Source organism: Pleurodeles waltl, chromosome 6 (assembly GCF_031143425.1).
Source record: "Pleurodeles waltl isolate 20211129_DDA chromosome 6, aPleWal1.hap1.20221129, whole genome shotgun sequence".
Taxonomy (NCBI): Eukaryota; Metazoa; Chordata; class Amphibia; order Caudata; family Salamandridae; genus Pleurodeles; species Pleurodeles waltl.
Window position 1 is genome coordinate 148224389 of NC_090445.1, and position 27616 is coordinate 148252004.

Below are 27616 nucleotides of genomic sequence, written 5' to 3' on the forward strand. Positions count from 1 at the left end.
AAGGGTCTCCTCACCGCTATCAGCACCACAGACCAGCGCCTGAAGCTAGCAGGTAAGAAGCTTTCTCTGGCATTCCCTGAAGAGCTTTCAGGCGGACCTGGAGAGGTTGCAACGAGGTCCAGCAACAGATTTTAGAACTCTTAATACTGGATAAAGAATATTTTCCTCCAGAATTATCTCTTAAGGGAACTGAAGTATGGGGAGATATAGGGAGTTGCGCAGGATAACACATTTAAATCCAGTGGGAGCGCTGGGATTAGAATTGAAGCATTTAGGGGTATATTTTCATGCCCCTTGTGCCAATTAGCGCCGGCATAGCATAATTTTTTTGACACTAGGGCGGCTTTTCTGTTGTGCCATATTTACAAAGTGGCGCAATGCTTGCATTGCGCCACTTTGCAACCCCTCGTGCCACATTATGCCTGTGTCAGGCATAATGTACGCAAGTGAGGCGTTCCGGCACAGGGAGGTCCGAAAAAATGGCTCAGTGAAATTTACAACATTTCACTGCGCCATTTTTTCTGTCATTTTGCGCAGGATAACACATTTAAGTCCAGTGGAGCGCTGGGATTAGAATTGAAGCATTTAGGGGTATATTTTCAAACCCCTTGCGCCAATTAGCGCCGCCATAACATAATTTTTTTTACACTAAAGCAGCTTTTCTGTTGTGCCATATTTACAAAGTGGTGCAATGCTTGCATTGTGCCACTTTGCAACCCCTTGTGCCAGGCATAATGTACGCAAGGGGGAGCGTTCCGGCACACGGCGGTCCGAAAAAATGGCTCCGTAAAATTTACATTTCCCTACGCCATTTTTTCTGTCATTTTAACGCCTGCTCATAGCAGGCGTTAAAATGACGCTCCCATTATAGTCAGTGGTCCTCCCTGTGCTTTGCTGCGCTAGCATCAACATTTCCGATGCTAGTGTAGCAAACCGCCACAATAGCGTCAAAAATATTTGATGCTATAGTGCTAAAGACCGCCATGGTGCGCGGTATGGTAACTACGGCGCAACCATGGTGCTGTTAGGAGCTGGCGGGGGGGCGCACGAAAAGTGGCACATCAGCTCTGATGTACCACTTTCTTGTAAATATGCCCCTAAGTTTCCTGTGTGAGTAAATAAGCCACTAATAAATGCTACCCAGAACATTGCCTTTATACTAGTTCCTTTACAGCATCAATGTTACAAGTACCTAGAAGCATAACGCAATACCCAAGCCCGTTTCTGTCACTTGTGCAAGAGCTTTACATTGACTCAGTCATAAAGTGAGTATTCGCCCCTTCCCTTGGCAAAAAAATATATGTCTGTGTGCAGTGCTTAATTTGTAAATAAAAATGTTCCGGTACTCAAAGCCCTCCTCTTAAACACACGGCTGCTGCAATTAAATGTGGGAACATGGAATACTGAGGCAGAGTAATTCTGAAGCTATCTCGGGCCTCTTCAATCCATTTACAGCCACTCCCTGCCTCTTCAGCTCACTCTTGCAGCTTTCTGCTTCCTCCCACTGTGACGCTTTTTCATTTTTCTCTTCCTCCTTCTTTCCCATGTGTCTTTTGCTCGCAGTAACTGCTGGAGGCAGAAGAATAAGCGCCAGCCCTAAAAAATAAAGGTGCTCCGCACCGGGAACAACGAGCACAAATTAAGCACTGTCTCTGTGGCTCATTCTCAATCTCGTGTATGACAACGGAATGGAAAACTTTACAGCAAATCCCGCTTTAATACTGTTGTGTTGTCTTCTCTGCGCTGTCATGTGTCGTCTTCCCATTCATTTTCTCGCTAAGGTTTGATTCTTTTTACATCTCTTTTCACTCTCTACAGCGTCACTGCTGTTCGCCATTCGTTGTTGTATTGTTCAAACGTATCATTTCGATTACTTTTTACTTGTTCGAAAGAGTAATACTGAGGTATTTGTTTTGACATTGCCCGTTGGTGCTGTAAAGCAGGAGGTAACAGAGTAAGTAACCAAGAGAGTAGAACTGCGGGTACCTCTCGAAAATTCCTGCTCCCACCCTGACCCCAGCTGTACTGTACACTTTTCGTCTTTTTCAGCCCATCGCCCCTCTCTTCCCTTCCCTTACTCTCTGTTCTTCGTCCCTTCATTGCTCCCCCCTCCTTCCGGTCTCTTTCTTCTAAGTTTGCTTCATCCAGTTCTCACTTCCCATCTTCCTTCATTGCTTCTTTCAGCAGCGGCCACACTCATTGTGAGCTGATATCACCACAGCACCCACCCACCAACTAAATACATTCATATTAATGTTAATGTTTGCAGAGCTCGCGAATTCAATCGGCGTCTTGGCGCTAGTGTGAAACATCAACCCAAGGAAAAAGGCGGCAGGATAGCTATTTAAGTAGTGGGGCGAAAAAAACAGCTTTTCAATTGTTTTCTGAATTTTAGGAGGTTTATCTGCGCTCTGAGGTAGTCAGATATCGCATTCCGTGGAATAAGAGAAACGTATTTCTCCCCAGTGTGCCTTTTTTATTACCCCACTCAGAACCCCCCTTTTAGACCCCACCATCCCTCCCTCCATCAGTTCCTTCGTTTCTTCCACTCTTGGCCACTTCCCCAAACTCCAACAAGTTACAGCGCAGCGCACTGCCTGTGTATAGGACTTTAACGCGTACACCAAAAATGCTGTGGCCCGTATTTATACTTTTTTTAGCGCCGCATTTGCGCCGCTTTTTGGCGCAAAACGGCGCAAACCTACAAAATACAGGCCCGTATTTATACTTTTTTTAGCGCCGCATTTGCGCCGCTTTTTGACGGCTAACGGCGCAAACCTACAAAATACAATGGTATTTTGCAAGTTTGCGCCGTTTTTGCGTCAAAAAACGACGCAAATGCGGCGCTAAAAAAAGTATAAATACGGGCCACAATGACATATTGCAAGTTTGTGCCGTTTTTGCGTCAAAAAACGACGCAAATGCGGCGCAAAAAAGTATAAATACGGGCCTGTGTGTCTAAAGGTGTGTAATTTACATTCCATTTTGTGTCTTGGAGCACAACAAACAATGGAAGTGAATAGGACTACAACGTCCACAATGCACCAGTTTAACTAAAGGCCATGACCGAAATCATAGAGTGCTGGTGCCCTGGAGGCTTCTAAACATCATACAAAACTAGTCTGCGCTGTAGAATCCGATGCACAGACAACTGGGAGTGCGTAAGGAGAGCGATGCCACCTGCAAGGTTACTCAGGGTGTGCTCTGTTGCTTTGTAGCTAGGTTTGCACTATATAAACCCACATAGATTTATACATTATAAATAAAACAACATCCACGCAGTCAGAAATAGAGAGAATAGGTGGTCCAGGACCTCTTCCCTGAGGTTGGTCCTTATGTTTCCTTAAGAAGAATTCAGGAAGAAAATTGTAGCAAAGATCAACCCATCTCCTTGGTTGGTCTCTTTGGAGGTCTCCAAATCTGACTTTGGCACCAGCCCTTCTGACAGTGCTTGAGCTTTTCAAGGGATATTTCAGGTTAGTGAATAAGAATTTATAGCAAAAGTACATCTTGCTTTTAATGTAACTTTACTGTTTTCTAATATTAAAATCCACATTAGCGTTGTAGTCGAAAAAGAAAAATGTATAGAACACTAAGCACTTCAGGGTAAGGTTTTTATGCATAATAATGTACTGTTATTACTCAGTTTTCAGAAACTGAAATACACCATGTAGATCAAACATACTCGTGAATTTGGGTTGGAAAGGACTGGATGACAAACTGTATGGTGGGAGATATAATGCTGGCCTGCTCTGCTATTGTTGGCCATGCACTGAGGTGCAATTCGTGAGTGGACTTTATTGGACTCTACACAACATTAAGAAACCATCACACATTGCCTAGAGTTACTTTCCACCACGAGTTATAGTTTCTTCAGATAAGTATAATTAGAAGTATAACTTAACTGTTGAATTCCTAAGGTTTTGTGTGGGTAAAACATCAACTTAACTATAACGTCCCTATAACCATTGTTTTTTCAGTGAATCTCTATGGTTTTTTTAACATGCACCTTAATTTAACCAGCTCCGCGCACGGCTGCAGCCAACCCTCCCACATGCACCCAAAGCTTGCATGGCCTTTGGTCATGCGCGGAGTGGAGTTGTATGCAGCGGGTAGTTTTTTTCTCAATTTTTCTCTGTATCCATGGGTCTTCCACAAATTTACACAGGAAGCCACTCTGAGCCCCGCGGAGGATCCGCAGATCTGTGGATCAGACAAAAAAAAGGGCAATTTTTTGACCATGAGGGGTCCATAAGGGATCCTTGAATGTGTTCTATGGGGGCAAAATACCAGTATCCGGACCCCTTATATGTTTTTGAACTGTTTTTCTCCCTCCCCCAGGTGATGCGACAGACAAAATGGCAGCCACAACTTTTCTGTCAGGTTGCGGCCAGCCAATCAAGGCCTTGCTTTTCCCCCAGATGTGCAGATCCACTGTGGGTAGATAGATATATATATATATATATCAAAAACGAAGTTGTCCTCATGTGAAAGCGCACTCCCAACAGGTTATATAAACGGGAAGAAAAAGCAAAGCCAGCAACTCACAGTGAATTCTTTAAGCAGTTTCATTATTCCAGGCCTTAAGTTATAAAATCATCTCTGGACACGTGTTTCAAGGTCAATCCTTTCTTCAGCAGAGAAAAATATAAAAGTGTTTCACCCTCGTAGGTGCAGCCAGTGCTGGAGGTGTTCCAGGCATCTCTTTCTTACTGAAAAGACCGGCATGGCTTCAGCTTGTCTAATTACAGGCACCTGATTAGTCTCTTTAAATACTAGTCCGCCCAAGTGGGCCTCTCAAGTGAGCAGGGCCTGCTGGTTGTGGTGGTCCTGCAATTTTTTCAATTTGCCCCAAGTGGGTTGCTGGAGCCAAACGAAATAATGACCCAAAGTGCAAAACCTTTGTAGGCGAATCCAAAGTAAAATTGTCAGATTTGCTGTGAATAACCCAACCTGATTGCTCTTATGTGACAATCCATTTTTAGTCACAATCTGTGGACCACTATCTAGCTTCCTTTCAAATTTGGTGTAATGCCCTTCAGCACGGCGGGCTGTAGCTTTGTCTAAAGAATTGAAAATCCTCAGGGCCACAGAATGGGGATAAAGTGTTTTGGTACCCCCCCTTTTTTTTGGCACCCACGTGACGGATCACCCTGAAAATTGCAAGACACCAGCTAAAGTGAGTTTCACAGTAGTTTAGAAAATTTAGTGAAGATTCGTCAAACAGCCCTAAGGTTATTGGCAAAACAAAAAATGTTCAGTCTATGGAAAAAATGGTCTTAACTATAACTACCTACTATAACTTGCGCCTTTGCCATGCACAGCTAATTACTCCACATAATATATCATTGATGACATCTTCTATGGCATCTTTGATATTATCACTGCAACATTTGCCACAAAGTCATTGTTAAGAAAACTGTGCATGGCAAGGGCGCGAGTTATAGTTACCTTAGGACGAGAGTTATAGTTACTTGAAATAACTCTAAGGCCCTAAGACCAACCCCCTAGAAGCACCCAACCTTGCACCATGCACTGCCTTTGGCCATGCACAGCAGAGGTTGTCCGCAAGACTGTGCAGCTAGACCCTACGGCCAACCCCCCTAACCACCCAAACCCATGCTGTGTGTCAGAATCGGTGTGAGAGGGTCTATCTGGGTGTCAAAGTGGCTGTGAGAGTGTGTGGATGTGAGACTGTGTACATCAGTGTTTTCAGTGGGTGCGTCAGTGTGTGCGTGGGTCTGTGAGTGGATGCATGACTGTCAGTGGGTCTGTGAGTGGGTGTGTGAGAGTCTAAGTGGGTCTGTGAGTGTGTGTGTGAGGGTCTGACTGGGGCTGTGAGTGGGTGCACGAGGCTCTGAGTTGATCTGTGAGTTGGTCTGTAAGTGTCTGAGTGGGTGTGTGAGTGGGTGAAATTGATTGAAAGAGGAAGAAAGTAAGAGGGAGAGTTATGAAGAGGTTTTAGGCTTTGATGTATGATATACTTTGAATTAGATATTTCTGTACAATTTTAAATAAAAATGTATCTATCTTTTTGAAAAAAATTAAATAATTTGGAATTTAAAAAAAGAGGGAAGTGAGTCTGTCTGGACTCGATCCCTGAGGGCTCAGTGCGACCTTCACACTGAGCTATTTTTTTTTTTTTTTTTCTTCTTCTTTTTTCTTAGCTCTTTATGGACTGTCAGTGGGGGCACACAGGGGAGCGCATTGTAATTACTTGTGCCCCGGGGAGGTGGTGATCCTGGGGAGGTGAGGGGGGGCACGCACCCCCTCGCATAAGATTTAGTGATGGCCCCGGGGAGGTGGTGGTTCCAGTGGCAGCAGGGGGGCACGCACCCCCGCATATTCAATGACAGCCGTGGGGAGGTGGTTATCCCCAGGGCAGCGGGGGTGCGTGGCTCCCCCACATATTTATCATAAGCCCCAAGGAGTGGGCAGTCCCCGGGGCTGTGGGAGGGGGCCAGAAGGCTCCACATTTTTTATGAAATGCCCCCAGGACTTGGCCCAACTGGGGGCTTTATAATAACGAAGTACGGGAGCCCACAGATTTTTTTTTTTTTTTATTGTTTTACAGTGGATCCGTAAATCCACTGCAACTCAGCCTGTAAAATAAAAAAATGCTTTTTAGTCCTGGGTGGTCCCTTTGGGACCTTACCACCAGAGCTAAGGGGTCAGGGTGTTCATACCATGGCCCCTTTTCTTCATTTTTTACTTGCTTTCAGGGTCTCGGCTTCAGCCCAATTGCAAGATGGCTGACAACACTTTAACAACTTCTGTTCAAGTGTTATCAACTAATCAGATCTCAGCACGAGATTGAGAGGGGTTGCGAATCCTTCACATCCTTATATTTACAAATATGTTTTCCCCTTATTCTCTCAAAAACTACTGAATCAAATTACACCAACACAAAAAAAGGTTGCTGTCTGGACCAGGACCTACCTTTCTGCCAAATGTGGTAATTCCATCCAGTAGTTTCGGCGTAATCGCTGTTCAAAATCCCAATGGAAAAATGAATGATGAAAATGTGCTTTGGTCCCCACCCTTCTTTTTCTCCACCACCGCCCCCCCAGACGGCTCACCCCAAAACTTTCCAGGCAGCAGCTGACGTGACTGGCAAAAAATTGTTTTTAAACATTTTGTGAAGATTCGTCAAGTGGCACCAAAGATATAGGCATGTAAAAGGATGCTTTTCTTCTGCCTACTTTAGCACAGGGCAAGGTGCAACATGTCAGTCTACTTTAGCCATTGTCTAACTTCACTGTGAGTGACAACATTCTGCTCTTTCAAAAGGTGCTCATCTGTCCACAAAGTAGCTCTCTTCAGTGCCAGTTCCAGTAAGTCAGTTCAGTGGGCTAATGTACCTGCTTAGAGCCTGCTACACAAAAATCTCTCGACCAGCATACCTTTATTCCTCTTTAAAATTGACAAAATGAGTTGCGTGGAGTTGGGTATTAAAATCATAAGAGCATCTGTTACTTGCAGCACTGTAAACTGTAAGTACATGGAGGTGAATGTGCATTGCACAGAAAACCTTAACTCTGGCATCTTCCAAGCCTACCGTGCCTCAGTAAGAACTACATGAATGTGTGCACACTGCCCTTCCTGCATCTCACCATCGTTACCCTGTTACTAGGCGTGGGAAATGATGAGCAACTCACAACCTAATGAAGTTTGAAAAAATAGAAAGGGATCCTCCACAGCAACTTCACTGCATTGAGGGCTGCAAGAGGAGTTAGGTTCCACCTCAGGACAGCTCCAAATCTCATAGACCATACGGTGGATTGCAGTTGTTTCCTAGCCGCGTGAGATGAACATCTTGTGCTGCAAACCTTTTTTTTTGCTAATAAATGCAAAATCAACAAACTTTGCACCTTTCACTGCAAATGAAATATAACACATCTCTAGTGTTATATATAAGCACCACAATCCTCAGATCAAGACACTGGCACAGGGTGTTGCTCTGAACACAACATGTACAGGGCCAGATTTATCAAAATGTCACACAACGCAAGGCAACAAGACAACTTCACAGGAAGAGAGCAAGAATGTGCCATATCTACTAAGATATGATGCATCCCTGTGGTTTCCATGCACTGATGTACTGAGAGCTGCTTAGCACCAAGGCAGGCATGCATGTGCAATGGTGCAAGGGTGCCTCTGTTACAGGCAGGTTTGTTGTTGAGTTGGAAGGGACACCTTTCTGCACAAAAACAACACATTAAGAGGAAATGTGCACAAACTCTTCCACTCTACCACATCTGCTTCCCTCCACGCTAACTATGCCACCATCTCCTACACACCACGCCTCAGCTGCAAGGGCTGAGCAGGTGGCCTTCCTCCTTAACTTGCCACTTCCCACCCATCCTACGACTATCAGACCCAACAACAAGATTGCAGATTGTTCTTCTACTTCCACCACCGCTTTACCTGCAGCCCACCACGGACCCGCTGCCTTCTTCCCTGCCTCTTCAGCTATAAACCACTTTCCCATATCAACCCTCCCTCCCATGCCTTCTACTCCACCTAGCACCATACATTGGTCCTCTGCTTTGTAGCGCAGGTTGCATTATAGTTGTCCGAGTAGACAAGTGCTGAAAGTCTCTCAGCGCTCAGTGAATGAGCTGAAAAGTAGTAATTTGGTGCTGCAGAACACACGTAATTTAGTAAATAAGCAAAGGGACTTGTTTCCGCCATATTTTTAAAGAGAGGAAACTACAACTGACAAGGCCAGTTTAAAAGCAGTGGAGGGCAAAACACGTTTCTCATTTCTTTGCCAAAAAATACTTTCGAATTTTAGCTTTTGAGAAGGTTGCAAAGTTTCCTGGTTTAACTTTGGCTTTATGAAGTTTTCTTCATTTAACAATATATTTTTACCACATAGCACGATAATGTTCAGACTTATTTAACACAGCCAAGCTTGTGAAGCTATAGGCTGGGCAAGAGATGGGGTTGGGCTACAGTGAAGCGCTTTCTTAGAGTGATTTTATGAGCTGGATTTTCAAGGTGGGAAAATCAGGTCTGGTGTAACCACATCTAGGCGCGGGAACACCAGCAAACTAACAATTGTGCTTGGTAGAATTCAACTCCGTAAATCAGTCCCCACAACTCGTAATTTGGTCAGTGTGTTTATCATGTTTAAAACGTTTGGTGTAACAAAGATTGTAATCAGTTTGCCTCAAATGTCACTATCTGTTCCCTGTAATACTTAAATATTTAGCCCTTGCTCTGACTGTCATGGTAATGCTAAAAGGTAAAACCACCTACGGAAGTAATAAACCTTCCAGCTTTCTGTCTAAAGGGGTTTCCTCCCCATTCAGAGCTCCACAGTTCAGAATGAGAGATGACATGTAGATTCTGAGCCTGATTTAGAGTTTGGTGGATGGGTTATTCCATCACAATTGTGTCAGATATCCTGTCTGACTTATTAAATGTGCATTATATCATATAGCAGTGGTTCTTTACCTGTGGTCCATGGGCCCATGGATGTCCACAATGCCTATCAGGGGATTTGTGACTATTCAGAAAATTAAATAATATTAGCAGAGTAATAAAGTATATATAAGTAAAGACACTAAATGTAAAATTTAAAGCATTCTGAAAAGTGAAGGGATTTGAAATTAAATGCAAAAAATTGAGGTCCTGATTTAGAGTTTGGCAAATGGGTTACTACGTCACAAACATGATGGATATGCCATCTTCCTTATTACAAGTACATTATATCCTATGGCCCTTGTAATAGGGCAGACAGGATATCTATCACATTTGTGGGGGAGTAGCCTATCCACCAAACTCTAAATCAGGTCCTTTGTTTTACTACATGGTAAAATCATAAGCATTTCCTTATCCCGAGCTCCATATCTGTCTAAACATATTTAATGAGGCAAAATACCTGAGCATGAATGGCCATCGAGTTGCAATACTTATTAAATGGATTCAAGCACTTTATGGATAAGCTAGGTCTGAAAATAAACTTAGGAAAGTCATTTGCTTTGATAGTGGGTCACAAAAGAACGAAAACCATGAGATTTCAATTGGGTGGTACAGAGATAGCCAAAGTGGAAATCTTTACGTACTTGGGGATTGATTTTGATTCTAGGATGATCTGGGACTTTTTACATAGAGCATGCTCCTTGCACTTTCAGAGATCAATTGATTCTGTCTTAAAATTTTACAAAAAGAGTGGGGCAAAAACCGGTGAAGGAAGTCTCTGTAATTTATAATGCTAAATGTGGTGGAGCAGGAGTGTGGGGATACAAAAAAATTACTCCCTCCAGATATTGGAAAATAAGTTCCTACATAATCTGTTGGCGGTTCCACAGTCCCTTTCTACTCATGTATGTCATATAGAACTTTGTCTACATTACATAGAGGACAGAATAAAAATCATCCCATTATTACTGTGTCAGAGAATCTGGTTGACCCCGAATTAATTCTTACGAAGGTGATCATACAGGACTGTCTTCAACTCGATAATGTTGGAGCTATTCTCTGGTTAAAATATGTAAAATCTGTCTTTATGACACTATTCATTGAAGGGTCCTTTATAAATCCTGAATCTGTTACGAAAAGCACTAAACCCCTTGTGAAAGATTTGTTTTATAAGTGGAGGAAAGAAGAACAGCAGAGGGTATTTTTCTTATCCCAGTCAGGTCAAAATTACATGCCTACGAAACTCTCTGAAGGTTTGGAATTCTATCTCACATTTGTCCATGATCAAAGATATAGATTTTATCTCACAAGGTTTCGTTTTAATCTGATCCATGTTATGGTCACATATCCTTCCAAGGGTACTTGGGGCTAGATTTATACTTTTAGCCGCAAAACTGTGCAAACGTAGTTTTGCGGCAAAAAAAGTATTGGAGAGGCTTGCGCCATTCCTGAGTGCCATCTGGGCACCAAATTTATGGAATCCCGCAAGCTGGCGCACTGGTTGGGCTAGCGTCAGATAAAATGACGTTAGCCAGGTGGGGTGGAGGTACGGGGGAAGGGGTTTTGCCTCAAAAAAGTACGCTAGGCTGGTTAGAGGCAAAAAAAATGCTGTTAACCAGCCTAGCGTTATTTCATGACTTATAAAAGACAGGAGTCATGCCCACCACCCTAGTGGCCAGCACAGGGGACAAATGTCCCCTGGGCATGGCCATTGCACCCTGTGCCATGTAGGGGGGCCATTTTAGGGCCCCCAATGGAACTTAAAAAATGTTTTCTTAATACCTACCTCTACTTACCTGAGATGGGGTCCCCCATCCTCCGGTGTCCCTCTGGTGTGGGTGGTGGTGTTCCTGTGGCTTGGGGAGGGCACCTGTGGACCCATTCCATGGTGTCTGACCATGGAAATGGGTCCACAGGTCCCCAACGCCTGGTCTGGCCCAGGCGTTAAATAATGGTGCAAAGCAAGCTTTCCACCATTATTTGGCTCCTCCTCCCACTGTGCGTCATTTTAGCAGCGGGAGATAAATATAAGGCTATGGGGATAGCACAATTTTTTAGATGGGAACGCCTACCTTGCATCTCATTAATGCAAGGTAGGTTCACGCATATAAATAATGGGGGCAAACTCCAATATTTTGATGTTGGTCATCTCTAATGTCAAAATATAAATATGGAGTTAGTTTTGTGCCAAATTTGCGTAAAAAAAATGACGCAAATTCAGCACAAATGGAGTATAAATATGCCCCTTGGTTTGTTATTCTTCCTCACTTTCCTTGTGACTCTGTCACAAAACAAAGCACGTTGCACTTTATGAGGTTTTGTAATATGTATTCTTTGCACAGGAAGCGATTTTTGGTCCCTGTTCTCTGTGCAGCCAACTGCAGACAGCCTAGGATTGCCCTAATAGTGCTACAAAAGTTAGACACTCCCAGATTTGTTATGCGGTGATTAATTTAATCGTACGTGCACTGTCTATAATGAAAAGACATGGACAAGCTGTAAAACGGATGAGGCATTCCAAACCTAGGATTTGATCTAAATGATTATTTATGTTTTTAGCATTTGAATTGTAAATTTGATTAGTTTTATGAATGTTTTACTATTGTATAATGAATTGTGCTTTTATAGCTGGGATCTGGCAGAACAAAGTTTTGTTGAAGAAGAACTGAGCACTTCCATCTGAAATCTGGTGCAAAAATCTTTTTTTCACACTAATTGAGCTTTGCCTTCCATATCTTTGCAGAAATGAAGGGTCCTTTATAAATCCTGAATCTGTTACGAAAAGCACTAAACCCCTTGTGAAAGATTTGTTTTATAAGTGGAGGAAAGAAGAACAGCAGAGGGTATTTTTCTTATCCCAGTCAGGTCAAAATTACATGCCTACGAAACTCTCTGAAGGTTTGGAATTCTATCTCACATTTGTCCATGATCAAAGATATAGATTTTATCTCACAAGGTTTCGTTTTAATCTGATCCATGTTATGGTCACATATCCTTCCAAGGGTACTTGGGGCTAGATTTATACTTTTAGCCGCAAAACTGTGCAAACGTAGTTTTGCGGCAAAAAAAGTATTGGAGAGGCTTGCGCCATTCCTGAGTGCCATCTGGGCACCAAATTTATGGAATCCCGCAAGCTGGCGCACTGGTTGGGCTAGCGTCAGATAAAATGACGTTAGCCAGGTGGGGTGGAGGTACGGGGGAAGGGGTTTTGCCTCAAAAAAGTACGCTAGGCTGGTTAGAGGCAAAAAAAATGCTGTTAACCAGCCTAGCGTTATTTCATGACTTATAAAAGACAGGAGTCATGCCCACCACCCTAGTGGCCAGCACAGGGGACAAATGTCCCCTGGGCATGGCCATTGCACCCTGTGCCATGTAGGGGGGGCCATTTTAGGGCCCCCAATGGAACTTAAAAAATGTTTTCAAAATACCTACCTCTACTTACCTGAGATGGGGTCCCCCATCCTCCGGTGTCCCTCTGGTGTGGGTGGTGGTGTTCCTGTGGCTTGGGGAGGGCACCTGTGGACCCATTCCATGGTGTCTGACCATGGAAATGGGTCCACAGGTCCCCAACGCCTGGTCTGGCCCAGGCGTTAAATTATGGTGCAAAGCAAGCTTTCCACCATTATTTGGCTCCTCCTCCCACTGTGCGTCATTTTAGCAGCGGGAGATAAATATAAGGCTATGGGGATAGCACAATTTTTTAGATGGGAACGCCTACCTTGCATCTCATTAATGCAAGGTAGGTTCACGCATATAAATAATGGGGGCAAACTCCAATATTTTGATGTTGGTCATCTCTAATGTCAAAATATAAATATGGAGTTAGTTTTGTGCCAAATTTGCGTAAAAAAAATGACGCAAATTCAGCACAAATGGAGTATAAATATGCCCCTTGGTTTGTTATTCTTCCTCACTTTCCTTGTGACTCTGTCACAAAACAAAGCACGTTGCACTTTATGAGGTTTTGTAATATGTATTCTTTGCACAGGAAGCGATTTTTGGTCCCTGTTCTCTGTGCAGCCAACTGCAGACAGCCTAGGATTGCCCTAATAGTGCTACAAAAGTTAGACACTCCCAGATTTGTTATGCGGTGATTAATTTAATCGTACGTGCACTGTCTATAACGAAAAGACATGGACAAGCTGTAAAACGGATGAGGCATTCCAAACCTAGGATTTGATCTAAATGATTATTTATGTTTTTAGCATTTGAATTGTAAATTTGATTAGTTTTATGAATGTTTTACTATTGTATAATGAATTGTGCTTTTATAGCTGGGATCTGGCAGAACAAAGTTTTGTTGAAGAAGAACTGAGCACTTCCATCTGAAATCTGGTGCAAAAATCTTTTTTTCACACTAATTGAGCTTTGCCTTCCATATCTTTGCAGAAATGAAGGGTCCTTTATAAATCCTGAATCTGTTACGAAAAGCACTAAACCCCTTGTGAAAGATTTGTTTTATAAGTGGAGGAAAGAAGAACAGCAGAGGGTATTTTTCTTATCCCAGTCAGGTCAAAATTACATGCCTACGAAACTCTCTGAAGGTTTGGAATTCTATCTCACATTTGTCCATGATCAAAGATATAGATTTTATCTCACAAGGTTTCGTTTTAATCTGATCCATGTTATGGTCACATATCCTTCCAAGGGTACTTGGGGCTAGATTTATACTTTTAGCCGCAAAACTGTGCAAACGTAGATTTGCGGCAAAAAAAGTATTGGAGAGGCTTGCGCCATTCCTGAGTGCCATCTGGGCACCAAATTTATGGAATCCCGCAAGCTGGCGCACTGGTTGGGCTAGCGTCAGATAAAATGACGTTAGCCAGGTGGGGTGGAGGTACGGGGGAAGGGGTTTTGCCTCAAAAAAGTACGCTAGGCTGGTTAGAGGCAAAAAAAATGCTGTTAACCAGCCTAGCGTTATTTCATGACTTATAAAAGACAGGAGTCATGCCCACCACCCTAGTGGCCAGCACAGGAGGACAAATGTCCCCTGGGCATGGCCATTGCACCCTGTGCCATGTAGGGGGGCCATTTTAGGGCCCCCAATGGAACTTAAAAAATGTTTTCAAAATACCTACCTCTACTTACCTGAGATGGGGTCCCCCATCCTCCGGTGTCCCTCTGGTGTGGGTGGTGGTGTTCCTGTGGCTTGGGGAGGGCACCTGTGGACCCATTCCATGGTGTCTGACCATGGAAATGGGTCCACAGGTCCCCAACGCCTGGTCTGGCCCAGGCGTTAAATAATGGTGCAAAGCAAGCTTTCCACCATTATTTGGCTCCTCCTCCCACTGTGCGTCATTTTAGCAGCGGGAGATAAATATAAGGCTATGGGGATAGCACAATTTTTTAGATGGGAACGCCTACCTTGCATCTCATTAATGCAAGGTAGGTTCACGCATATAAATAATGGGGGCAAACTCCAATATTTTGATGTTGGTCATCTCTAATGTCAAAATATAAATATGGAGTTAGTTTTGTGCCAAATTTGCGTAAAAAAAATGACGCAAATTCAGCACAAATGGAGTATAAATATGCCCCTTGGTTTGTTATTCTTCCTCACTTTCCTTGTGACTCTGTCACAAAACAAAGCACGTTGCACTTTATGAGGTTTTGTAATATGTATTCTTTGCACAGGAAGCGATTTTTGGTCCCTGTTCTCTGTGCAGCCAACTGCAGACAGCCTAGGATTGCCCTAATAGTGCTACAAAAGTTAGACACTCCCAGATTTGTTATGCGGTGATTAATTTAATCGTACGTGCACTGTCTATAATGAAAAGACATGGACAAGCTGTAAAACGGATGAGGCATTCCAAACCTAGGATTTGATCTAAATGATTATTTATGTTTTTAGCATTTGAATTGTAAATTTGATTAGTTTTATGAATGTTTTACTATTGTATAATGAATTGTGCTTTTATAGCTGGGATCTGGCAGAACAAAGTTTTGTTGAAGAAGAACTGAGCACTTCCATCTGAAATCTGGTGCAAAAATCTTTTTTTCACACTAATTGAGCTTTGCCTTCCATATCTTTGCAGAAATGGCCAGCCAGCTGTCCTTCACTGTCCTGCTCACTGTCCTAGCAGCTGGCTGCCTCGCCATGCCCATGATGCCAGACTCCCAAATGTCGGACATGGCCTCATCCCAGAGAGAGTCAAGGAGGAGCGCAGCCAGTTCAGAGCTGAGCCGGAGGGACCTGCTGAATTCCCTTTCTCCAGAGGAGAGGCATTTCCTGCTCCAAGCCTTCCCCAATGCATTAGCAGGTAAGTAAAAAAGGGGACATAACTTGTATGTGGTACATGAATCACGGTCCTACCGTCTCTAAATGATGTGAAGAACCCTTTGTGGTGGAATAAGAGTAAATCAACGCAAACTGCTGAATGTGGTGCAAGTTCAGCTTTCATTTATTTTTTTATTTTAATTTACTTACTTGTAGCGCATGGGTACCTGAAAGGCTTCATAGCGCTAAGAAACACTTATTGTGTCAAACTAAGGAAAAATACACTACAAAGAACTAGCGGATGAGAATTGTCTTCAGTTTTTAGGGCCAGATGTGCTAAACATTTTTATGGTCAGTAACAATCTGAATGGGAATTTGGGGCCTCAGAAGTATTTTCCTAAATGCAATGAGCCCATTTTAGGAGTTGCTAACATTTTACAGGCTCCTGTAATGGGTTTAGAAACGAGGAACAAATCACTAGTTGGAAACTCAGTACTTTGGCCTGTTCTGATTTTTCCATGACATCGAAGAATTTATAAGCCATGCAGAGGCACTTAAAATGCATCCTCTACTCACTACCAGTGACTGAAAATATCCAACACCCTCCGACACATGATCAAACTTGTGGAGAAGAGATCTAACAAGGTTACTCCAACCGCACCTCTTATGTCTAGAATAACCACAACATCACCCATCACCATGACTATTGTGAATTCTGCTTGACATCTAGAGTGGAGACAGCTCTGGCAAGCATCTAAAATACTACCATCTTCAACAAATCTGCAGAACTGTTTGTCGGCCTGCTTTTCCAACAACTTTCAAAGTGTAGGGCTGAACATGTTTGGCGTATAGTTGGGTCGTATCTAGACTTTACCAGAAGAGGGGACCCTACTCATGGTTTCTAGGTACCTGCCACCATCTCTGAGGATAAACTGGCAAGGATGTTCAAGACACTGAAATCTGAAGTTGATGACCTCATCCACCATGGCGATGGTAGTGGAATTTCAGACGAGCCCTTGCGTGTGCAATAAAGAGGGTCATATTCAGGAGACTGGCTCGTTTTAATGCGCTTGTAAACTTTGGATACAAACATATTAACCAATTAATTACTAAACATTTGAAAAAAGGGAAGCATACCCGAGAGGCAAAGGAATTTAAGAAAGCTTTCACAACTGAAAACAAAAACAGCTGATTAGGAAAATGTTCAACCTTAAGGATTTTACCACACAGGTACCCTTGGCCTGCATAATTTCTTTCTAGTCAATTTCCTGTTGGCCCTTGTACACCAACTTGTCACCTTCCTTGTAATCCTTTCACAAGACCTCTTCCAATCGTCTTATTTTTAATTTAATGGCGTTGAGTATATCTGGGAAACACACATTATTTGGTCTGGCCACCTTACAACAACATTTTGTTCTGGCTCCCTTTTCCTAAAAACTTCATCCAAAGCTGAAAGCAGCTGATTCAGCATGTGCTTAGGATCAGAAAGAGTGAGCTGCCTGCTTCATATCGCCAACAGTGACTGCCTGATCTCATGCGGAGTCATTTTACCCCAAAGACATGGGGGAGGGCTCATGCTTCCTGTATCAATGTAAGAGCTGATAAACGGAACTCACAATAGTGATTTGACCAGATAAACTGAATAACATTACGTGCTAAACTAGGCCTTCCCCATCAAACATCAGATCTAATGTGGCTGCCCTGATATGGATGGGGATCTTAGCCCCCCTGTTGAAGCGCATCGTTTCCAGAGCTTTTTAGGAATGCTTGAAATCTATTGCCTGACCCACCCAAATCCACATGCATGTTAAAATCTCCCAGCATTAGAACTCTCCTGAAACGTCACAGTGCCTGCCCACATACATCTAGAAATGGGTTTGTGGTCTCAACGCTAGCATCAAGTAGGCAATACCCTGTCATAAATATATGTGTCTCCTGAAAGTGAGAGTAGGCACAGATGGACTACAATATTAGGGTGGTAGTATGACAGAATATCGATTACAAAAATATCTGCCATAAATTTTGTGTCCTACGTATCATTTACAAATGAATGTATGATGGAACAACGAATGCTGGGACCACGCATGCCTGAACAATGCGGTCGGAACAACGATCGCATTGTTACCACAAATGCCTTTACCACGCATGCCTTTACAATGATTTTTCATTGTAAAAGCATGCCTAGTAAAGGCATGTGTGGCAATGGCATGCATGGTTCTAGCATGCCACCCCCCACCTTCCCTAAGGCCCAGAAGTACTCCACCCCTAATAGTAAAACTACCCCGGATACCTCCCACCCACCCTGAGCCCTAAACCATTCCCCGACCTCCCCCACCCGCCCTAAAAACAACCGACCCCCCCACCCGCCCCTAAAAACAAAACTGTCCCAACCACCCACCCCAAAAACAAAAGTACCCCAATCCCCCCACAAACCAAACTACCCCGATTCCCCTGCCCCTAAAAACAAAACTACCCCGATCCCCCCACCCCCACAAACCAAACTACCCTGATCCCCCACCCCCAAAAACCATACTACCCTAACTCCCCACCCCTGCCCCTAAAAACAAAACTACCTCGATTCCCCCCACCCCCAAAAACAAAACTCCCCGATCCTCCCACCCCCAAAAACAAAACTACCCTGACCCCACCCCAAAAACCAAACTACCCCGATTCCCCACCCCCAAAAACCAAACTACCCCGATCCCCCACCCCAAAAAACCTAACTACCCCAATCCGCCCACCTCCTACCCCCAAAAACCAAACTACCTTGATCCTCCACCCCCAAAAAACCAAACTACCCCAACCCATAATCCCCCCAAACAAAACTACTGCAACCCCTATCCGCCCTAAAAACAGAACTATCCCGATCCCCCCATTCCCGCCCCTAAAAACCAAACTACCCCAACCCCTAAAAACCAGAACTACACCGATCCCCCCACCCGGCCCCTAAAAAAAACAACTACCCCAAGTCCTTAATCCACCCCCACCCCTAAAAACGATCCCCCAACCCTGCCCTAACCCCACTTACCTGACCGCATCCTCTCCCGAGCCACTCTGCCTTTTTCTCTGCCCTGACCACGCATATGCGTTATTCAGCACATGCGTGGTTAAAGCAGAGAAAAAGGGAGTCATTGACGCACGCGCGGTTACTCTTGCGTTTTTCACGGCATCGTTCTTCTTCTTTTACTAACACCAGTGCCTTGCCCTCCAATAAAAAACTCAGGTGGATCAGGGTAACCAACAAAAGAATGTAACAAGGATATAAAAAAACTAACAGTTATTAATATGTACTGTAAATTAGAGAGATATACATCTGAAATATGCCAAATTCTCTCCTTTATAAATGTGTAAACCATACCAGTATATCTCAGAACATGCAGTAATCCATTTGTTACTGTGTTTTCTGTTCACTATCTAATATGTACATAATTACGGTTATCAGTATGCGTATACGCAAATGTCTGGTCAAGGGAGCACTGTCATTTTTTAAGTCCTTGTTAAACTCTTAAGTTAATTAGCCTTATCCACATGGGTTTTTTGTTGGAGGGTGGGGCACTGGTGAACTGTTCACTAGTGACTTCACATTCCTGGGAAACCTATACAGTTTGTACCCTAATAGGGTAGGATGACCTTGGTAGCAACCCCCATAAATAAAGCATGTGCACTAGGGGTGCTTGAGTCAACTTTAATTTGAACGATTTCCAAAAATTCACAATCCCGTGCCCCGTCACTATTGCACTGATCACGACATCGGGCAGTGGAAAGATCTGCCACCGAAAGTGCCCTCCCCTCTTTTTGGGGTAGTAGGGCCCACTAGGCATTGCAACACCTACATGGCATAAGAGCCAGACCCGATGATGAAGCGTGCCACCTAGGTGGGTGAGGGTTCTAGTATCTTCATTTTGGAATGCCCTTGGTAGATATTTCCCCATACAGTAAGAGGGCAACTACTGGGCATGTGTTAGCCCTGACTCCTAACTGTTACACAGATGCTTACTTGTGGAAGTTCTCTTCTGTTACTATGTGTCATGATAGGAAGAGATGCAATGGACCAGTTTGAATCTCCCTATGCCCTCTTCCCTCTCTGGTGAGGGTGTTGGTAAGACTATAAAGATAACCACCACACTTCCTCTTTGTGACATTGTTCTAGTCTGAAAAATGATCTTAAAGCCTTCCGGTATGGCCTAGTTAATCAGGTTAGAGGTTAGGTATGTTTCACTTAGAAATACAGGATCCTGCTTCTGAGTGAGAGTAAGGTCAAAGGTCAATCATTGATGCTTTCACAGTCAACTCACGCACAAGAGAGAGCCCCGTTATATGTACCTGATGCACCATACAGTCGTTCAGTTGAAAGTGAAGGAAGCGTAAAGGAAGGCAGCGGGGATTGCTCGCAAATAATGAGTCCCCAGTTGTTAATGGTGCTGCTAACCTTAGCTGCTGAGGTAGAATGTGAAGATGAAGTAGAAGATAAGATCACAGAATCGGGAAGCTGCTACCCGGAGTTTTATATTTGTTGCAGGCCACTGGTGTCCTCTAGCAGATGGGCAGAGTCCCTAGCTGGCTACGCAGGCAACACAGATACACTTGCCTTTGCCATGCAAAATGTGCAACCACACCTTTGCTTAGATAGGCATGCGCCGGCCTGCAGATGTTCATCAGGTCTCACAAATTAGACCAAGACCAAAAATGGGGACCTTTCAAGATGATCACCACAAAGTGAGCTGTAGAAATAAAGTACCAAAGTGGCTGAAAATGCAGCTAATGAAAAGTATAGTATGTGCCAAGCCAGGGGCACGAAATGTGCAAGGATTACAAAGTCCTAATTTAAGTTCTAATGTGCAAAGTCAAAAGAACTAAAAAAAGTTTAATAAAGTGGAATATTATTAAAGCACAGCAGCAAAACTATCATCATTAGCGTTGAGACTTAGTGGTATGAGGGGCTCGTTCCGTGCCAGGAGGATGTGGATTGCGAAAACTCTTCTACAGAGGTGATCTGTGTTTAGGGGTCGGGAAAGGGCTTTAACTGAATAACGCAAGGGTTGTGAAAACATGTAGAGACAAATGTTGGATTTGATTAACTCTAAGCACTACTCATAAAGGACTTGAAACAAAGCATGCGACCTTAAATTGAATTCTAGCTGCCATTTGAAGCCAGACTAGGCCCATTCTCTCTTTCAGTGTATCCCTGCTTGTTCGATTCCTAAAAAAATATATTTAATGCAAATGGTTAAATAAAACATCAGAACAAAAGAAGACATTAGTGCGCATCTTATCGCAGTGCCGAATCTGGAGCAGCAAAAAGTACACAATATTGCATAAATACAAGTGATGTATGAAGCCATGTAAACATTTGAAAGTGTAAAGAGCCTGATGGCTAAAAAGCGAGACACAGGAGTATGGATAAATAGAGAACATTTTCGGTCTTTTAATAGTATTACATCTGCATTATGGGTTAAGGAGAGTTTACGATTTTCTGTTTTCGAGAACGATTAACTATTCATAGCTGAATGATGTTCAGTTTTACTGCCTTTGACATATTCCTGAGTCCTTCTCTCAAGTCCATCTTCTTAGACAGAGGCTGTAACAAATGAAGTCAACTGCTCTTCCTTCCTTCCTTCCTTCCATTTTACTCAAAATTGAAAAACATGAGACTTCTGACAGGCACCTCACTTGTAGACTTGAACAAACTATTTTCTTGCCATTTTTTAATGAAATCTTTGTAGACTTCAAAGAAGTTGGAAAAACTCACATTATGGGCGTGGAATTTTATGATCTCTTGTGCCACAAATTAACCTGGAGCTCTTTGGAGTAGTACATGTATTACTAGCAGGCCTCACTGACTGGTTCATATAAATACACATTTTTACGTTGTAGTACACATTGCATACCACTAGAGAGCAGGATGGCTTCTTCTATACAAACCAATAGTTCTGACCAAAGGCAATACTATAGAAGCATTTCCAATGCAACAGGTCTTGCATTTTCTTGAGTTAGAGCTTTGGCATTGTAAATTCATAACTGGACTTTTCTTGCCACATAAATTGGTCAGCCTTGCCTCATAATTTCGTCCTTTCCTGCCATATCATTCCAGTGGCCCAGCATTTAACCAAACCGCCTACTCTATCTTAACACATATACAATTATCATATAAACCTTTATCAGAAATAAACGTTTTGGCATTAGATTGTAATGCTCAAAACACCATAACAAAAGTATAATTTGGGACGGATCAGAGGGTGGAAGGAAAGAAGAAATGAAGGGAAGAGAAAAAATAGTGAAAGAATGAACACCTGGTGAAGAAAACAAGCATTTGCAATGCAAACGGTCTTGCATTTGCTTGAGCTCGAGCAATTAGCATTGTAAACTCCTAACCGGACTTTTCTTGCCACATAAATTAGAAATGAAAATAAAAAAGTTTCTCATAACTAACTGGACTTTTCTTGCTATATAAACTGAAAAGTAAAAGTTTCACATAAGCAAACTGACGGTTGCCATCAGTGCAAAGCAGACACACAAACGGAAATAACAGTTCACTCGTGGTGAAACCTATCGGCAAAAGTGCAATTATCTACGTAACCAGCAAAAGTGCAATTAACTATGTGACAGGGTTGATGTCATGCAAAGTGCTTGATTTCTGCCAAGTGAGATCGCGCTGCGAAAAAAGAGGAAAAGTAGTCCACAAACCGGACGTAAAATAGCGAGCCTCGTATGTTTTCAGTACTTGGTCACTGCGCTCGAGGAGGGCTAACCACCGGAGAAGGCATGACATATGCATGCCTTCCACTAATGAAAGCAAGCAGATTATAAAAGGCAAGCTCACGAACCAATGAAAGACACTGACATGACATGGGCGTGGTTTGAAGCCCAAAGAAAGAAAATAACACCGAACGGAGTGCCTTGCACTCGCCCTTAAAAAGAGGAGAAACAAGGAAAGAAATTACAATGTTTTTGCAAGTTTGAAAGAGTGAAATAAAAAAAAAAAGGGAGAGGATAAACGGTTGAAAGAAAGAGGAAAACTTAACATGTGGATTTTAAAAGCTGGAAAGAGAAAAGTGAGAAAGAAAGAAAACACTGAGTGTAAACAGAGTAAAGGAAGGAACGCAGTGAGATAGGTGAAACAGACCCTCCCAAATAAAGATGGCAGCTAGGAATAGATTTAATTGGCTCCCCCACGTCCTCAAACAGAAGTCAGAGTGTGGAACAGCATGGGCACTGCACAGCAGTAGGAGGTGCATTAGTAGAGTTGTATGTGAACCCCAATACAGCAATACTGGGACACTTAGGATCAGGATTGGGGGTATAGACAGAGCTGTGTCCCAGCCCTGTGCTGGAATAACAGAAAGGCAGAGGGTGAGGAATGAGAAACAGAGCGCTGTGTAATTCCTGGTATTGGAATAATGGGGCGCTGCAGGTTAGGGTTGAGGTGCACTGACAGAGTTGTATGTGGGCTGTAGTACTGGAATAGTAATGGGCACACAAGGTCAGAAGTGAAGTATGTTAATGGAGCTATGTGTGGACCCTATTATTGGTGTGCTAGTGTTGCTGAGTGTTAGCCTGGAGGTGCCCTGGTGAAGCTGCGAGCGGGTCCCAGTATGGGAGTGGCAATGCATATGAACCACAGAAGTGAGAAGTTTTGAAGGGCATGTGTGAGCCTCAGTACTGAGAAGAAATGTGCAGTGAATGTTAGAATTGATAGATTCTGGCAGAGCTGTGGTGCTTTCCATCAACAGTGGCTGTGGATATTAGACCTGAGGTGCACTGGCTGATCTGTGTTTTGCTCTTTTGGGTCCAGTATTGGCTTGGCAGTAGGACTGAATATTAGAATTGAGCTGCTGTAATGGAACTGTATGTTTGCGGGGTCCCAGTATAGGAAAGGAAGTAACCTTGCCGGCGTAGAACTGAGTTGCATTGATGGAGCTGTGCCCGAGGTCCTAATACTGGAACAGCAGAGTGTACTGACTATAAAAACTGTGGTGCTTTGGAATAGAGAGTGTGTGTAGGGTTCTGGCCTGGCTGAGGGCTTGGAGTGTGTGACCTGAGGTGCACTGATGGAGCTGTGCCCGAGGTCCTAATACTGGAACAGCAGAGTGTACTGACTGTAAGAACTGAGGTGCTCTGGCACAGGCACGGCTGAGGGCTTGGAGTGTGTGAACTGTGGTGCACTGATGGAGCTGCACCCGAGTTCTCAGCATTGGAGCAGCAGAGTGTACTGACTGCAAGAACTGAGGTGCTCTGGCAGACAGCATGTGTGAGGTTCCTGGCACAGCTGAGGCCTTGGAGTGTGTGAACTGAGGTGCACTGATGGAGCTGCGAGTGGGATCCCAGTATGGAGCAGAAGTGGGCACTGTCTCTAAGGATTGCAGAGGCCTGGAAGAGCTGGGGGCCTAGGATATAAGCAATTACAAGCGATCTTCTACTCTTGCTCTCAGCACACAGTCAGGCACACCTGGTAAAGAAAATCCAAGCCAAGGAAGGGCGGGAGTCAGGCAGCTGAGAGAGGGTGCACAGAGCCCACAAAGACCAAATGTGACCAAGAAGATAGCCTGATTTATAGCCTTGTTTACAGCTAAGCTCAGAGGTCGAATGCTCTGCAAATGAAAGGGAAGCAGAAAACAAAGTTAAAAAAAGAAGTCCCCTACGGACCAGATAAATAGGACAAAGCGTTATTATACAGTAGTTGGTTCATGCTCCCACACAGAAGAAGGAGGGACAAAAATGCATGACTGACCACTAGCAAGCAAGGATTTTTAAATGACACTGAAACAAACAAATGAAATAGCTGGAAGCCCACAGAAGAAGTGTACTTAAAAACATACAAGAGGTCGTACGCTTACGCTCAACCTAAAAATGAAATAAAAATTAGGCGCAAACTGCCCATCTTTAAGAGCCTATTCCTGTTATAGTAAATTATATGGGCATTTTTTAGTTGGATGAATCTTAGGCTAGACTTGAATCTCTATGTCTCTGGGGTGCATCAGAGGGGCCTCCCAGTCTATGTCTTCTATGAAATCAATATCAGTTTTCCAGACTTGCTTTTAAGCCTATCTGGTGTATTGTTAAGTATGGTGAGATAAACTTGAGACTGGCTTCCTGTTGAATTCTTCTTGAAGTGGCCAACATTTTAGAGGGGTGCTATCTGGGACCTTACCCCAGGTTACCCCTTCTGTTAGTGTATGGTGTAGTTGTATGTATTTATATGCAGCAGTGGGTCTCAGTTCATATTCGCTCTATAGAATTTCAAAGGATTTTAAACCCTGTAGTTCTTCGCTTGCTCGCTGCATGGGCATCAGTGAGATTGAGCTTATGTGCTCAAGCGAAGCACTGCAAGCATGGGTTCCATATCTGGGCACACATGCCACTTAGGGAAACTTACTGAGACAGGCAGCAATAAGAACAATGAGGTCTTAAGAAGCCAAAAAGTCTTGTGGTTTGTTTCTATTCTCATGCAAAGCGGCCAATGGCTTGCTTAGGAGCAGGTCATGACTGATTTGCATAGGCAGGCCATAGATCAGCTACAAAAAGGAATGTTACCCAGAGGAATTCCCAGTGTATATGAATTGTGGCATCAAGCATTTCCAGTTATTGCTGTTTTGTTGTTTCTCCTTTTCTGGTCAGTCTGTGATTTGTGATATGAGTACCTGGATGATTTGTAGGTGAGCATGTAGCACTTTATATATTTAACTTCAAAATTATTTTATTGAGTTTATAAGAACAATAAAAACAACAACAAAAATCGCCTTCCAGTAACGTGGTTGGATGCACATGTAAAGCATAGTGTGACTACAGGTGTAAAAACAATAGCTCCTAAAGTATTTGGATAAGAAATAAATTATAAGTGTGGATTTCAAATGTGAGAAAGATTATCATTGTACATGATCTGAAATCACACAGTCATCACATAATGGCGGGTCGTGCAAGAGTCATAATGGTTTTTTTTTTAATGTACAAGCAAAGACCTAGTTCATTATCTTGCTTTGCAATCATAGACAGGTGGGTCATGGTCTTGCAGCTTAATGTTCGACAATGTGGTCCGGTCTGATGGGAAGATAAGGAGCAAACGTATAGACAGAGGGTTAAAAAAGAGCTATAGATCAGACTAAAGTTATGTCCTTGTAAGAGGTGGCATAGATTTGGTGGGTGTCCTCACACGGTGTATCCTAGAATGGAATGATGAGCAAAGAGGGCCCTAGAAGATCTATATGTGTTACTCATGCTAGTAGTCGAAGGGGGTGGGTAATCAGACTTGTGGTCTTATTCACCCAGCTTGTCCCAGATGTGTGCTGGGAGTTTCATGTTGTCCTGTAGCATGTACATAGGTGATTGGGCACTACTGTGGTATGTGAGTCACGCCCACAACATACAAGCACATGGCTGCAGTTCATAGTGACATGGTTCCAGTAATAGTGGACAGAATTCGATTGTGCATGCTACATAGGATTTAAATGGAGCTGTGACGGTTGCATCACACAATGTCATAACATTAACACATTACGACTACTTTTTTGTAAAATTTCCATCAATAGCCATCTTTCAAATATTTGACTATTAATTTTATATTTGTATGTAGGACACTCAGTGTATTCATCTCTATGTTCACAGAATTCTCTAACAAGGACCATGAGCTGGGCCCCTGGCATCCCATGCAGGACAGGGACTACGAAGGGTGGATGGATTTCGGCCGCAGGAGTGTGGACGATCTGCTGCAAAACTCCTGAAAGCGGGAGCTCTTGTGCCAAAATGTGTACAGATGTGTCTTGTTTCCATTTCAGAAGAGGAAAAAGTCAGGGCTTTAGTATCTGGTTGAACTCTCAAAGCCAAATTGTCCTCATTGTTTTACAAATCCAACTGAATGCTAATGCAAAGATGAAAAAAGTGCAAAAATTCACAACTATTTTTTGTTGATTTGGAATAAATTATTGTAATAAATTATTTTCATGTAATTGTTCTGCATGGTATTACTGTGAGAATGGGAGTGAGTCTGCTCATTGAGAACGGAGGAGACAGAAGGGCAAGAGACAGAGGATTAACCTTGGAGGTGATGCGCATAAGAGTAATAATGGTTGCAGCAAACAGCGTAGAGCGGTGGGAGCTAGAGTGGTCATAGCTGGTGGCGGTGAAATCGTTGTGCTTGTCTTGGGTTCAATAATGCCTCTGGTCTTTGAAAGAGCTGGCATAGGAGGCTGGTGAAACATTTCATCATTGGACATCAACTACTGTGACACTGGCAGAGTCGGACCCTGGGTGTAGCTGGCAGGGATCCCATTCACTTATTTACAGGTTATACAATAAAATGCGCATCTGTACCACACAACCACCAATATTGACTTGAGCGCAAACAAAGTTTCTTCAGTTGTGACAGATTTTCTTTAAGTAATGGAGCAGAATAAAAATATTAATAAACAAATTTACTCCAGTTGGTTGGCACCAATATTAGAGCTTACTTAAATTTCTGTTAGTTAAAATGTACCTGTTTATATGATAGCCCACCTGTAACTAATAACTCAAACAGATCTGCCTAGAATTTTAATACTTAGGTTAAAGAGAGCTATTATCAGACTTCCCTTAACTCTTATTAATGTAAATTAATTGTTTTAGATTACACTGATCTCTAACAGATCTGCTCCCATTTCATTTCCATAAAGACTGGTTATTTTAAGACGACAATGCCATGGATTACCTCCAGATAGTGTCTCTAACACAATCGCTACATTAATTAAGAATAAGATATAATGCCTTGGTCCGATTGCAAAAGCCAACTAGGTTTCTAGTTTATTACAATTGCAGCATTTTAGTGGAACGTTCCATTAATGCAACACAACACATTTATATTTACCAAGGTTTTTATTTTATTCAACTTCAGAAGGTTAACTTGATTATTGCAATTCTGGTCAGAATTTTCAATAAGATGCATTAGGTTATATTGCAATAATCAAGATTTTCATTGTATTGGATTAGCTCGAAAACTGTTTC

At 43.0% G+C, this 27616-nt stretch overlaps 1 protein-coding gene across 1 annotated transcript; it reads left to right on the plus strand.

The window, feature by feature from the left end:
• On the plus strand, positions 1-26580 carry LOC138301884 (gastrin/cholecystokinin-like peptide). The gene is made up of 3 exons (XM_069242366.1): positions 1-52; positions 15465-15689; positions 26246-26580. The coding sequence occupies exons 2-3, from the start codon at positions 15467-15469 to the stop codon at positions 26359-26361; spliced, it is 339 nt and encodes a 112-aa protein (XP_069098467.1). The 5' UTR covers positions 1-52; positions 15465-15466; the 3' UTR covers positions 26362-26580.
• Positions 26581-27616: the final 1036 nt, after the last annotated feature.